Source organism: Talpa occidentalis, unplaced genomic scaffold, assembly GCF_014898055.3.
Source record: "Talpa occidentalis isolate TD23 unplaced genomic scaffold, MPIMG_talOcc4v2.1 talOcc4.12, whole genome shotgun sequence".
Taxonomy (NCBI): domain Eukaryota; kingdom Metazoa; phylum Chordata; class Mammalia; order Eulipotyphla; family Talpidae; genus Talpa; species Talpa occidentalis.
In genome coordinates, this window is record NW_023601212.1 from 75,140,700 (window position 1) to 75,155,023 (window position 14,324).

General features: G+C 43.9%; 1 protein-coding gene across 1 annotated transcript; it reads right to left on the reverse strand.

The window, feature by feature from the left end:
* Window positions 1–11,489: 11,489 nt before the first annotated feature.
* Window positions 11,490–14,083, reverse strand: LOC119240135 (28S ribosomal protein S17, mitochondrial). The gene is made up of 2 exons (XM_037504495.2): window positions 13,924–14,083; window positions 11,490–12,505 (listed from the first exon to the last, which is right to left on the reverse strand). Exons 1-2 carry the CDS (start codon window positions 14,044–14,046, stop codon window positions 12,236–12,238), a joined length of 393 nt encoding a protein of 130 aa, XP_037360392.1. The 5' UTR covers window positions 14,047–14,083; the 3' UTR covers window positions 11,490–12,235.
* Between the last annotated feature and the right edge of the window lie 241 nt (window positions 14,084–14,324).

Consider the following 14,324-nt stretch of genomic DNA (forward strand, 5'->3'; position numbering starts at 1 on the left):
TCTTGCTGCTGGGGCAGGTAGTGGGAGTCGCGGGCAGACTGCCTCTATAGCAGTTGCTGCAAAATAAACACTGAATACCATTGTCACAAAAATTTTTCTTTAGATTTCTTTCAGGTAGTAAAAAACAGGCTAACATAGGTCGGTCTTTCTTTCTTTCTTTTTACATAGGCCTTTCTTAGAAGTAAAATGATGTAATGCGAACTTTCAAAAAGCAGGGGACACCTGTACAGGGAAACCCAGAATAGTCAAATTCACAGAGGAAGAAAGTAGAATGTGATCGTGATCGTCAGAGGTGGAGGGAAGGGAGACTGGGAAGTTACTGTTTTATAGGTACAGAGTTTCATTTTGGGAAGGTAAAAGCTCTAGAGTGGGACACTGGTGGTGGTCATGGTTGTACACTGTAAATGCATTTAATACCACTTAACTAACATTTTTTTTTTTTTTTTTTTTTTTTATAGAGGCATGCTTTATTTATTTGTTTGCTGGTTTGTTTGTTTGTTTTGTTTATACATGCACTGGGTACAGTCAGAAGCGCGGGAGGGCGAGAGAATTCACCAGAGCCAGAGCGGGGAGCAGAGCAGGCAGAAGGACCGAAGCACACTGCTGAGGGGAGCAGCGGGCGGCAGGAGAGGTCTGCGCGCCATGTGGGACCCTCCTCTGGTGGCCGGGGAGCAGCCGGGGATCGAACCGGCGCCGCAGAGCCGCGCGCAGCTTCGCAACCCAGCGCTCAACCGCTGCGCCACCGGGGAGGCCCCACTTAACTAACATTTTAAACTAACATAACATTTTAAAAATGTTAAAATGGCAAATATGTTATGTACACTTTACCACAATTGAAAAAATGTGAAAGTAAATATACAGAGAAAATGATATGAATTCTTAAAAAATGATTTTACTTCTAAATTAACCTTAGAATCAAGGTTTTAAGTATCACAAAAACCTAAAAGTATAACCTCATTAACACATACTTTTCTAATTTTCATCTCATAACTGAATTTCTACTATTCATGCTCTAAGAAATTGAAGAGAAAGAAAGAGAGGATAAAAATGACTGAAGCAACACACTACCATGAACTTGTAGGCACATGTTTAACTCCCACCTGCCTGCTAATGGGATTAGTAACCTCCCCAAAGGGCAGAGTGGTTGTATGAAAATTAAAACTGTATAGGCCTTTTGGCTCAATAATTAACACTTGTGGTGATGTCCTACAGGCAGCTATTGAGACAAGTGCACAAGAACATTCATTACTACTTCGTTTCCTGTTTGCTTTTTCCTGGTAAGGACAATTTGAAAATTAGCAGGGATGTTATCAATTAGGGAATATCCAAAATCAGAATGTGCATCATTAAAAAGAATGAGGTAGATCTACATGTACTGATAATGTTGATATCTTTGATATAAATTTCATAGAAATTGAAAACACAATATAGTACCATAAATACATATTTAAAATGAACTGTTAATAGTGACTTCACCTGGGGAATGTGACTGGATATGCTGTGGGACTAGAGATTTTTCATTGTACACACTTTACGACTATTTTAAAATAACTTTTTTTTTTCAAAATACATACATTATTTTTCCACTTAAAACTTGGCTGCAATATGTAAAAGTTAATGTTCAAAAATCAGATAGATATAGGCAAAGCACATAGGTAAGACACATAGGTATATAAAACTTGAAAGGGAAGATTTAAAATTTTAGAACCTGGTTGGTATCCTAACCTCATATACAAAATAGGGATCAAAGACACACTGTGTTCCTTCACCTTCTTTAATTTTTTTATTGATGTACCACTGGTTTACAATACCGTATACGTTTCAAAAGTATAGCTTCCCTCCTCACACTGCACTCACACCCAAGTTCTAATATCCTTCACAACCACAAATTGACTCGACCCGCTCCAGTATGGTAACCACCACTTTGTTGTCAGAGTCTAAGAGTTGTTTTTATTTCACCTTCTTCATTTTAATTCAAATTTACATATAGTAAAATCTATTCTCTTTTGGTATATAGTTCTATTGTATGAGTTTTGACAAAAGCATAGACACGTAACCACCACAAGAGAGTAACAGTCCCTTCACTCCCTCAAAGGGTTTGTAGTCACCCATTCTCCCTACTGCCAAATGCTCGCAACCACTGATTTATTCTCTGCACCTATAGTTTTGCTTTCTCCAGGATGTCTTATATATGGAATTGTACAGAATGTAGCCCATTCCTTTTTGTACAATTCCTTTTATAACTGAACTGTTATCACCTCTTCAGGGTTATTACAGCGTACTCTTTATAGTTTTGATCTTTGATCCACAAATAAATGACCTTTTCTGCACTTAACTAAATCAAAAGGCAATAATGTGATATATTTCCAACTGGCCAATATAAATGCTCAGAATCACATCTAGTGCTTCCAAACAATGTTGAGATGCTGACAGGCCATATGGAAACTAAATGACTGTCTGCAGACTATTTCCAATCTGCTCAGCAGGCCTGCTTGAAGACACAGCTATCAAGCAAATGTAAGAGGAAAACAAAGAGCAATCCCAAGAATGAAGGAAGGAGATTTAAGGCAAGACAGACTCTCACAATGTACAAATTCCCCATTGCCTTATGAGATGAAAATACAGATTCTACATTATAATAAAAATTCCTATTCTTTGTCAACAATGATACTTTAGAAGTAACAGTACTCTAAATTTTGTGACACTGACAGCTTTTTTTCCTTAAATTCACTCACTGCTTTAATGACTAAACAATACATAGCAATTTCTCCCTATGACAGTCTTTTAGTTGAAACACTAGTGATAGTATATTACCCCAAATAGTTAAAATCCAGATAAAAACTGAATAGTGTAAGCTTACAAATATACAAACCTAAAGCATGCAAACATAAAATCAACAATTTTTTTTCATAAATGATCAAGAAATACAATTATTTCTTCAAACCCTCCAAAGATCTGCACTGTGCTCATAAAACAAACGACATAACAAGTTAATACCAGTATTTGCAATTTTTCTTATAAATGCATAGGACAAAAATTTATAGCGGGACCAGTCTGTCATCTCACTTAACACTCAGAAAAATTTAGCAAGATAGGTTATTATCTATCACATTTCAAATACTGGCTCAAAGTGGTTCAATGATCTAAGAAATGGCAAAATAAAAATATGAACCTAGATCTAACCATAAAGTTCAAAATATTTTCACTACTAGAGTATATCTCCCAAACACAAATATCCCCAGCTGAACATTCAACAGATATTTATCATACTAAAGGGATTAATGTTAGGATGGGAAAATGATTCCGAGGGATATGGAAATACTTTGCAAAGGAAGATGAGACACAAAAGAACCAAAGATGTTTGTGTGTGAACTTGGGCACCAAGTGTCTTCACAAATGAAAATGTCTGGCCCCAGCATTAACCCCAATTGTCTGTCAAAATCTGAAATCTTTCCACTGCCAGGTGACTAAAGCTGCCTAATGTGCCCACCCACCTAGCTGTTCAAGTTGAATCATGGAATGAGGTAGAAGCAGCTTTGCCACTGCTGTCAGGGTGATAAGATCTGGGCTGTGGTTCTTCACCAACAGTGACCAACACGATCAGTCAGTTTTGGAACATGATATATCTGTTGTGTGGCACTTTACAGAGCATAGAATAGGTGATAGCACATTTTAAAAAACACTACACTTTAAACTGAATAAACATGTGCCAAGCCCTGTGGATATAAAGATGAATCAGAAGCCTAGCCTGTTCAGTCTCATGGAAAACAAAACTTTAGGAAACACAGCAGCCACAGATACTATAGACTTACTTTTACGCAAGCGCGCACACGCACACACACACACACACACACACACACACACACACACAGTGCCTCAGAGCCATTGTCTTACTTGGAAGGAGTGAGAAGTCCTCAAGGGGTGACATTCTGGTTTTGCCTTAGAAGACAAGCAAGATAGGTGGACAAGGCAGGTGTTAATGCTAGTCAATTGGGACGACATGTTCAGAGACATGGAGTCACGAAACTGAAACTAATGGCACATACTGGAACAGCAGAGTGCAGTAAGGCCGGAGAACAGGGTATGAAAAGATGGCTAGAAAGATGAGAAGGCCAGGGGGGCAGGGTGCTGAGATTTCTATTGCACCATGCCTGTCAGCTGGGCTTTATCCTGCACACTGTGAAAGGATGAAGTTTCCAAAAGAGACCTAGCTGTAAAAAGCAGCCTGGCAGTGATATGGTGAATGGAGTGTGGTTCCTGGGCTCCCTGCTGCCTATCCTGCCCAGTAGGACCAGGAACAGAGAAAGGAGTCAACACATACTCACTGGATGAACCAAAGGATGGTTCTGGGTTAGGATGATGGCAGTGGGGATGAAGGAGGAGGAATACATTCAAATGTTACTTTTGAGGTGAAAAGAATTATGGGTACTGATTATGTGTGAAAGATGGTACCACAGTTTAGTTGGAGGAAATCACAGAAAGGAAATGCATTTAACACTTAGAGCACAGGATGGGACAGCAGTAGTGCAATGGGCTTTGTTCATTTGCTCATCAAAGATCCACTGCTGGTGGGAGGAGACCAATATGATCACAGCCCAAGGTGAGATGAGCCCCTCAATGGAGATGTACAGTGGCCTTTAGGGGGCAGTCTAAGTTATCCTGGGGGGAAGTCAGGGACACAGTCTCTGAACAAGCATTTGTGAAACTGATGACATGAAAGACGAGAAGCAGATTGCTAGGCAGATGCCCACGGGAGGGAGGACATTCTGCGAAGCAGAACTACAGCCACCAGTCAGGAGTGTGTGAATGTGGAGGTAACAGACCGTTTAAGGACCCAATCCAAAGAAGAGCCTTGCATTAAAGCAGCAGTACCCCATTCTCCACCCTACCACCAAACCCCCTCTTTAGCTGAGTAAATCACTCTTCTACATTACTGCCACAGAGCTGTTCCCTAGGTTTTCATTCTGAAAACACTATTATACTATTCTTTCATCTCTCGTTTTAGGCTCTCCATCTAGTTGTAAAAGTTATGAACATTTTCTTTCTTTTTTTTTTTTCATTTTCTTATATTTAATCATTCTGCTTTTATTTTTATGAAATCATTTGAAAGCAGAGTGCAGACTTTCAAGTATTGATACTTCATCCTTAAACATTTTAGTATCTCCTAAAACAAAGACAAGACCAGGATACAATTATCACATCCAAGAAAAAATATAACTCTATAATATCTAATAGCCACTCCATATCAAAATGCCTCAAATTATAACCAAAACATAATTTATAATTTTTCTTGGCACGGCTGGGGTGGGAGGGAAGAGGGACTAGGACAAAGTTCATGTCACAGAGCTCTAACAGGAAACTGCCCTGCTCAGAATTCCACAGTCATCCCCTTCACCATGTGGTTCAAGTCCACACTTTTCATAGGAATCCAGACTGGTGTTGTCAAGAGTTGAGCTAGGGGAATTTTGAGCTGGGGAGTTGCAAAAGAAGGCAGAGTCAGGACTTGCTGGAGGTAGAAGTGACAGATTTGCAGGTGACTAGCTGGGAGGGGATGGATTTGGGAATACCTGGTTTCTGGCCTGGGCTGCCAGATGTTCCATTACTGGAGGCTGAGAACTCAGAAGTAGGTAGGTGCTGGAAGATGACAGCACAATGTCTAAGCAGCTGGAACTCTGGGCCTGGCACTAAACAGAGCTTAGGTGTGCTGGCAAACAGTCTTCCAGGAAGACTTCCTCCTTCCCCTCTAAAACTGCTCTTGCAAGGTCACTCACAAGAGCCACATAGGCAAATTCAGTTTTCCTATCATCTTACTTAACCTTCTAGTAGCCTCTGGCACAGCTGAACAAGTCCCTTCTGGAATACCTCCCTTTGGGCGATGTCACAAAATCTCACTGGCTGTTCTTTCCTTCTCATATTCAGCCTATAAATGTTGATACGTCTCAGGGCCTGTTTCCCAGCTTCTTCCCTAGACTCTTTCTCAAGCAATCTCACAGATTTTTGTGTTTCATTATGAAAAATTTCAAATACAAAACAGGATCATGAAACCCATGTAAATATAAGCATTTATCAACATTTTGCATTACTATATGTTGACAACTTCCAACACCCTAGAGGTACCACGCAGGTCAACTGTCGGCTTGGACTTTCCACCTGAATATCTCACTGCCATCTCGAACTTTACCAGATTCAAAACTGCTCTGGATCCCCGCCTGACCCCTGTTCCTCCCCTGAATTACCAGTAAGCTCCCAGATGGCAAGGGTCTTGTGTGCCTCATTCAACGATGCTTCCCAATACTGACTGGCATGTGGTGGGCACTCAAAATTCTACGGAAACAAATTACTCAGTAAAAGGCACCAGTACCTGCCCGGTTGGCCACTACTCTTGATCCTGTCCCCTTTCCAAAATTCAGATTGATCTTTTAAAAATGTAAATCAGATCGTATCACACTAAAGTTTAAGCCTTAAAATGTCTGCTGTGACTCACAGAATAAAATCCTAGCTCTCTAAGATGGCCTGCAAAGCCTATAATTAGCTGGCCTCTGCTCCTGCCTACCTCTCCTCTAGCCAGTCTTCCCTTCAATCTTGTGCTCCAGCTTCCTAGACTTTTCTGGGATGTCCCAGTATTTCTGACTCCTCCCACTAAGGGCTTTCAAACACACTGACTCTTCAGGCCCAGCTTAAGTTCTTCTTTCACAGGTCCACCATGATCTCATGTCGTAGGTTCCCTGATTTTTCTGTCTCACAGCACCTACTTTAATCATTCAATGTATATTCACCTTTGCCATGACTTCCTGGGGAGAGTGACAATGTCTTCGAAGGTCAGTTATATAGGCCTTCAAAGACATAGTATACATTTGCTATTTGTTTGAATTAATGAATTAACTCAGTATAGACTGAGTCCCAGTGCACACATAGTTGACTGGAACTCAGGAAGCAGTCAAAAGGTATAGGGGATCTGAGAGAATACAAAAAAAAAAAAAAAAAAAAAAAAAGCTAACAGGTTGGACAGAGATAAGAACTCCAGTATTAACAATATTTGACTCCAGCAGTAATTTGGGGTACTGGGCCTACCCAGGTCCAAATCTCCATCCAGTTTACTAGTTTTTGTGCTCTGGCACTTCAGATGAACATGTTGAGTGAACACCTTCAGTATCAGCTATCTTTCTTGGAAAGAAAAAATGAATTTCATGAACTCACATTACCTGTGTGAAAAGACAGTAGATGCTCAACAGAATAAAAATAAAAGGCAGTTAATTTGTTAACCAACTTGGAAACATAAACAGAACATTTGGAACATAACTTGAGCATCAGTCTTAGGAAGGGTGCTGGCCTGAAGTATTGAAATTCCAGTTCAAAAGCGTTTTTCTAGCTATGTGACTTACTCTCTTTGAGGTTCCATCTCATCTCTAAAACACAGATCCTGTTACTTCTTAAGAGTCCATGAAGATTAAATTAATTATATTATATAAAGTCCTTTGGTCTATCCTAAGAGTTTAACCAACAGGTGGTTTACGTGTTCATTTGTAAGTGCCTACTGTATTTTCTCGAGGTTAATTATTGCATTAAAAAAAAAATAAACAGGGCCTCCCCGGTGGCGCAGCGGTTGAGCGCTGGCTTGCGAAGCTGCCCGCAGCCTCTGTGGCGCCGGTTCGATCCCCGGCTGCTCCCCGGCCACCGGAGGAGGGTCCCACATGGCGCGCAGACCTCTCCTGCCACCCGCTGCTCCCCTCAGCAGTGTACTTCGGTCCTTCTGCCTGTTCTGCTCCCCGCTCTGGCTCTGGTGAATTCTCTCACCCTCCCGCACTTCTGACTGTACCCAGTGCATGTATAAACAAAACAAAGAAAGAAAGAAAGAAAGAAAGAAAGAAAACATGCCTCTATAAAAAAAAATAAACAGGGGCCTCCCTGGTGGCGCAAGGGGTTAAGCACCACCCTATGAAGCAATCCACAGCCCCAGCACCACGAGTTCGAGCCCCAGCCTGCCAGGGAGAAACCCACATGGCAAGGCAGACCTCTCCTGTCTCGCCCGCTGTTCCCTCAGCAATGTATTTCAGTCAGTCTGCCTGTCTGTTCCCATCTCTGTTTCTGGTGAGTCCTTTCACCGCCCCCCCCCTCTGGCCTGTACCCCAGCTCTTGTATGCACAAATGGATAAATCTTTTAAAAACACACACACACATTTAAATTGCCCAACGTAAAGACAACGAGAAAGCACATCTATCTACCCGTTAGGATGGGCTTTTTTTTTTAATACGGAAAATGTCAAAAATGAACTCAGAAAACCGAACATTTACTCCAAAGAGATTAGCAAAAAAGTTTAAAACTTGAACCCAACGCTTTCTTAAGTGCTGACAGCTGTAAATACTTCTGATCCACGACTTACTTTAATTTAAAATGCAAGTCAACAAAGAAGTGGGGAACCCGGAGACCTCACTGCATCCCTCTCCCTGCGCTGAGAGGGTTCACTGGGAAAGATTTTATTTCTTCCTCACAACCTAAGCGGTAGGTGGGACCACTTCTGTCATTCCCGAGGTTTCGCGCGGGCTGGCCTTTTGGGGACCCCGGGCGGGAGCCCCGCAAGCCGACTCCCGGGCGCGCGGCCTCCACCGCGGGACGGCTGCTCCGCCACGGCCCCGGGTCAGCCGGGTCAAGGTCCCGCAGGCCGAGGCCGCGCGGCGGGCGGACGTGGTCCCGGCGCTGGACACCGCGCCCCGAGTGACCTTGAGCCTGGCCGGCCGGGACGGCCCCTGCCCTCCCCAGGCTCCGGCCCGCCCCGCCCCGCCGCCCGCGTCCCCGGCCCCCGCCGCCGCCCAGGTGGCCTTGCCCCGCGGGAGCGCGGCCGGCCCGGGGCGGAGACCCGCGCCGAGGACCCCGCGCTCTCCGCCCTGCGGCGGCCCCTCCCCGGCCGCTCCCGGAAAGGGCGGCGCTGCTCACCGGAGCCCGGGCTGGAGGCTGCCGGGGCGGCCCGCCGCAGGAGGCCGCCGGCCGAGGCCGCTCCGCAGGCGCGTAGCACTCGCGCCGCCATCTTGCTTCGGCGCCTCGGCTCCCACCGCCCGGGCGCCGCCGCTGACGCCGCCGCCTCCGCCGCGACCCCTCCCCGGCCGGGCCCGCCGAGGCTGGGGCGGGGCGGGGCGGGGCGCGCAGCGGCTGCACTGCAGGGCGCCGCCGCTAGGGGGCGAGGGCGCGCGGCCGCGGGGGCGCGGGGCTTGGGCTTCCCGGCGCCGGGAGGCGCGGTGGCTGGGAGGCGCGCGAAGCTGCGGGGGAGTCTGGCGGGAGGAGCTCGGTTCCCAGCGCCGGGTGCTCGGAAGGAACATGGCATGGCTTGAATGTCCTTGGGAAGCTCCGCAAGCAAAGAGTAACACTGTTGCTAGGGGAATCTGGGGCGTGGGGCGCAGAGCACTGAGGGGGCTTCTCCCCTGACACCTCTCGCGGGTTGTGCGGTGCATGTGAATACACGAGGAAAGAAAGAAAAGGGCTCGCGCTGATGAAAGCACTACGAATGGGAACAGACCCAAGTTGTTCTGGTAGTCTTGGGCCCGTTCCTTGAGCCTCGGAGGGCGCTACCGCGTCTCCCTGCCTTGCCCGCAATCCGTGCCAGTCCAATGAGGACCCGATAAGAAATACGATTGGGTCGAGTGTGTCAAGCGTTGAAATGCAAAGGTTCACGGAATGGGGTGGCAGTGCGGACGGGAGGGCATGTGGTCACCAGCGGTGACTGTGAAGTGGAGCTGGCACACCAGCCCAGTCCCAAGGGAAGAGGAGTTTGAGGAGTGGAAGAACCGCGAACATCTCTGGGCCGGGAGACAACTGAAACCAAGGCGTGGATCACGCAGGCACTGTTCGGGGATACAGTAAAAGCGAGGCTGCAGGGAGCTCTCCCCAGGGTGGAGAGCAGTTTCCGGCCCTGCACAGCGCGGGGCAGGGTCTCTCCCAGCCCGTGATGTCAGTGAGCTCACCTGTTCATGTTCTCCCAGGAGAGGCATGTGCTTTCAAACCTATTCTGAAATCTAACTTCAGGAGACCTATCTTTGCTGACCTTGCCTTTGTATTATGAGGCAACTCATTCTGCTCTAGAGTGACGTTATTTAGAGTTTTTTGTTGTTTTAAATGGAGATAACACTGAGTTACAACACTGTACGTGATTTAGGGGGTTAGGTTCACACCTCCTCAGAAATGTCACACCATTCCCACCATCAAAGCACCCATAGTCCTTTACCTTAGGTCGCTTGTCCCCTTCCCCACTCAACCCCTATCAGCCTCCCACTTCCTCTAGTAGCCTCAATTCTGCAAGTCACATTTCTAGGGTTTGTTTTCGTTTAGTTTTGTCAGTTACTTTGTTTTTTTCTGGAGTTACATTAACCCAGTGCTTTTTACTGAGGGGAGGTATTCTTATTTCGAGGTGTGCATTTTAGGATGCTGAATGCCACTGAATAAATGAGGCAGCTTCCTGGAGCATACTTTTTACACCAAGATTGTCAGGAAAAAACCTCATGTTAAAATGAAAATGGAACATTAGACTATATGGAACCATTAAAAATATTTGAGCTTTTAGAGATGGTTTGGCCTCTGTTCCGAGATCTGATGTATAGGTGTCTTGCCCCTTCTAGGCTCTGGTACAACGCTACCTGTCAGAGATCCGGATACTCTTAGATCTTTCACTCACTCACCCTGGTACCAAGCCTTGAGTTCTGTTGTGGAGTATCATTTATCTATAATTTTTTGTCACCTTCCCTTGCACTCAAGTGAGGCCTGATGACCAGTCTCTGTACAGGTAATTATCTCCTTTCCTGTAATCATTACCCTTCCAGTCTGTTATCTACAATGATGCCATTACTCTTATTGAAAGGTAAATGTAATACATCATTCTTCTAAAAACAGTAAAAAGCCCACCACCACTTAAAGCATAATTCCTGCTATATTTCTACCCCAGTTCTATTTCAAAACGTATCAGCAATCTTCACCAACTTCCAGAACCCCTGGTAATGTGCTTCTGTCATACTTTGAGGACCTTATATTCCCCTCCCTGTACCTACATGCCCTTCACACACCACTCATCTCCTGTCATGGAGACTTTCTCTAAGAATTGGTTTTAGTACCATCTCATCTTTTCTGGGAAGTTACCCTAATTGCTCCCCCACTGATGTGCTTCTTTGTTTGCCATGACAACACTTGTGCATATCTTCCCCACTAGATCATGAGCCCCAGAGGATGGGCAATGCCCGTGGTCACTGTTGCTTGTACAATACACTGGTGTGCTTGTATAATACACTTATTAATTGAAGTTAAAATATGCTTCTCTTTCTAGGAACAACAAAAAGCCCTGAAATATGTACCTTAATTTTTCAACAAAACTAAGAATCTCCAACTCAGATGCAGAAGTGAGAAGTTCTACAATATCATCAATGTATCAGATTTTACTAACTCACTCCTATTTAATGTAGTCTAGGATACAGGATAAGTGACACAGAATTTTAAAGTTTTATTTTCTGTGTGTCAACATTTTTATTAATACAGACTTTAATCTGATAAGGTCTATTCTCAAGCATTTGATTGTTTGGAATTGGTTAAAGAAAAAATTAATTTCAAATATAAACTATCAGGGCCTCCCTGGTGGTGCAGGCAGTTGCGTGCCACACTGTGAAGCTGTCTGCAGCCTCTGCAGCACAGGTTCAATCCCGGCTTGTGGGTGAGCATCCCACATGACGAGCAGACCTCTCCTGTCGCGCCCGCTGCTCCCCTCAGCAGTGTACCTCGGTCTTTCCACCTGCTCTGCTCTTCCCTCTGGCTCTGGTGAATTCTCTCACCCTCCCGCGCTTCTGACTGTACCCCGTGCTTATGTAAATAAATAAATAAATCTTTGGGGGAAAAAAAAGGCAATCATTTAAAAAAAATCAAATATAAACTATCAAAAATAAGTATTCACTTAATGTGGTATTATTTGTTTATGGCATCAAAAGGTTTCTTCTTCCAAAGTAAAGGCTCTAATATAAATTCAAGATTTTTTTGAATGGAAACAAAACAAGACATCTTCTCAACCATGCATGTGCCAAACAATGCAGTAGACTATCAGGCGTACTTAGTGTAACGTGCCCACACACATTTATGAAAAATTATAATAAGCACTTTGTGCATGTACTGTAGCTATTTCATAAACATCAAAAGAGAAACTGGACAGTTGGTTAAAAAATTTATTTTTCCATAAAGGAAGCTTGTAAATTTGCTCCTTCTAATCCACCTTCAGGGTTTTGAAGAGATATCAAGTTCTTTCAGATTTTCGGCTAGGTGAGTGGTTTCCTGACTGACTGGGCTTTCCAGGTAGGTGGTGCCTGCACAGGGCTTTCCAGTCACTGGGTCTATGACTTTTCCAACTTTGAAAATGATCTCAGCCAGTTCATGTTTCACATGCTTCGTGCGTGGAACAGGCAAAGCCTTGAGAAGCACAATATCTCCAACTGTGCACTGCTGAAGAGCGTCATGAGCAAAGTAGGTTTTTCGCTTATTAAAATACTGTTAAGAGAAGAAGGAAATTGGTAGTTTCCATCTATAAAGTGGTAATACAGTACAGATGATGAAAAAAGAATGCACATAAAATAAGCTGAGACTTGAGAAAAGATAACTGATTTAAGGAAGTTTCCAATGTAAGAGTTAGTGCTTAATTTTTGGAAAAACAGCTATGACTTTTCCAGAGCTGATCCTGTCCCTGAGCATTCTAGTTTATTCCTTTCAATACCCTTGTGCTATCAATTATCTTTCTCTACATTATTCAAACTCTTCCTTCACAGAAGCAGGTTCCCGCCAATTTATAAATTTCACCATTAGCTGTTTGATTAGGACATCCACTTAACCACATCAAGCTCAATTTTTTCCACCATAAACTGAGGCTCCCATATGTGCACTCAAAGTACCGAGAGAATTATAAAGTAAAACGGACGTAAAGCACTTAGTTCCATATCTGGCTCAAAGTACCACAAGCAAGCCACAGATAACCAGAATCACCTATTCTGCAGGACAACCCTGGCATGGCAGGTACTTCCATTTTACAGATGAGAAAAACCAGCTGAGGGAGGTTAAATAATATGCAGAGCTAGTAAACAACAGAGTCAGTATTCAAACTGAAGTCTTTTGATTCTCACATCAAGGATCATGCTGTCACTCTTCAGGCTTGCTCTAGAATTTCTGATCCTATAGGACAAGTAGCACTTCTGCCTATCTGTGTGCCCAACCTTGAACGCAGAAACATCCTTGGCACTCCCCCCTGCCTCCCTTGATCATCTAACAAATGACTCTATCCCTTTCTCCTGAAGTCTTATCCCACTCCTTCTATATTGTTCCAAGGACTGTTCAGTTCCTAATCAATTCCATCATAGATTTTTGCTAATAATCTTACCCATTTTTTTTTACCTCCAGTTCTCATCCTTATCCCTGCCTCCAAGGTTGTCTTTACTTCTACAATAGAATGAAATTTGAAATACAAGATAAAAGTCCCTTCACCATCTAGGTCCAACTAGTTGCATTCATTCAACAGGAGTGCCTATACTGAGTGACAACCTCTGGGCTCAAATCAATTGCATTGCTGTAGAAGTCATCTCCTTTCATAACTAAAAAAAGTCCACAAACTACTTTTCACAGCTGCAGTGGCTCCCCCAGATGATCTTCTGGATAAAATCCTTTTTCAGATTCAACTCAAATGTCTTCTATTTCAGGATGTTCTCTTTCAACAACTTGGAAAGAACGCGTTGTTGGGCTCACTGCTCCCACAGTACTTTTCAGAGAGTCACTGTTATCAGGCTGAATTGAAATGAATTTTCCATGTCCCTACACACAGGTGTTTACTGCATCTTTAAGGATAGAAAAGTTTTTCTGCTCAGAACACAGACGGTGTTGGTAATTTATCAATGCCCCCTGAAAAGAGGGATGTTCCTCACCTTTAATAGATAGGGATCCAGAACAAGTCTAGTAACTCTCACTTTAGCAGTTTTTTGCATTGCTGTCCCAATCACCTTCCCTACTATCCACTTGGCATGGACCGATGAACGAACTATTGACATTATGTGGCTTTGGTCACCTGAAAAACAAATTTCAGAGTTTAATATTCTGGTAGCTATGACTCACCAAGTGCATTTTGTCACTAAAACTACTATGTCCTGAGAAAGCTTTCCTTGACCTTCTGGAGGATGCTTACACCTTTGCAATTTCCTTAACACCCGACCTCCTATCTCTGTCTGTACCTTTACACAAGCTGTACCTTTAACTTCCTTCCCCCAGGTCTCTTCTGCAAGACGGTAATTATCACTGGGTTTACTCACAGGGGTTTAACTATTAAGCG

Bases quoted from the DNA above. Each gene is read 5' to 3' on its own strand.
- LOC119240135 (XM_037504495.2), bottom strand. From the start codon at position 14,046: ATGTCAATAGTTCGTTCATCGGTCCATGCCAAGTGGATAGTAGGGAAG. The intron at 12,506-13,923 runs GTGAGGAACATC...TTCTCTTAACAG, and splicing joins TGGATCCCTATCTATTAAAG to TATTTTAATAAGCGAAAAAC.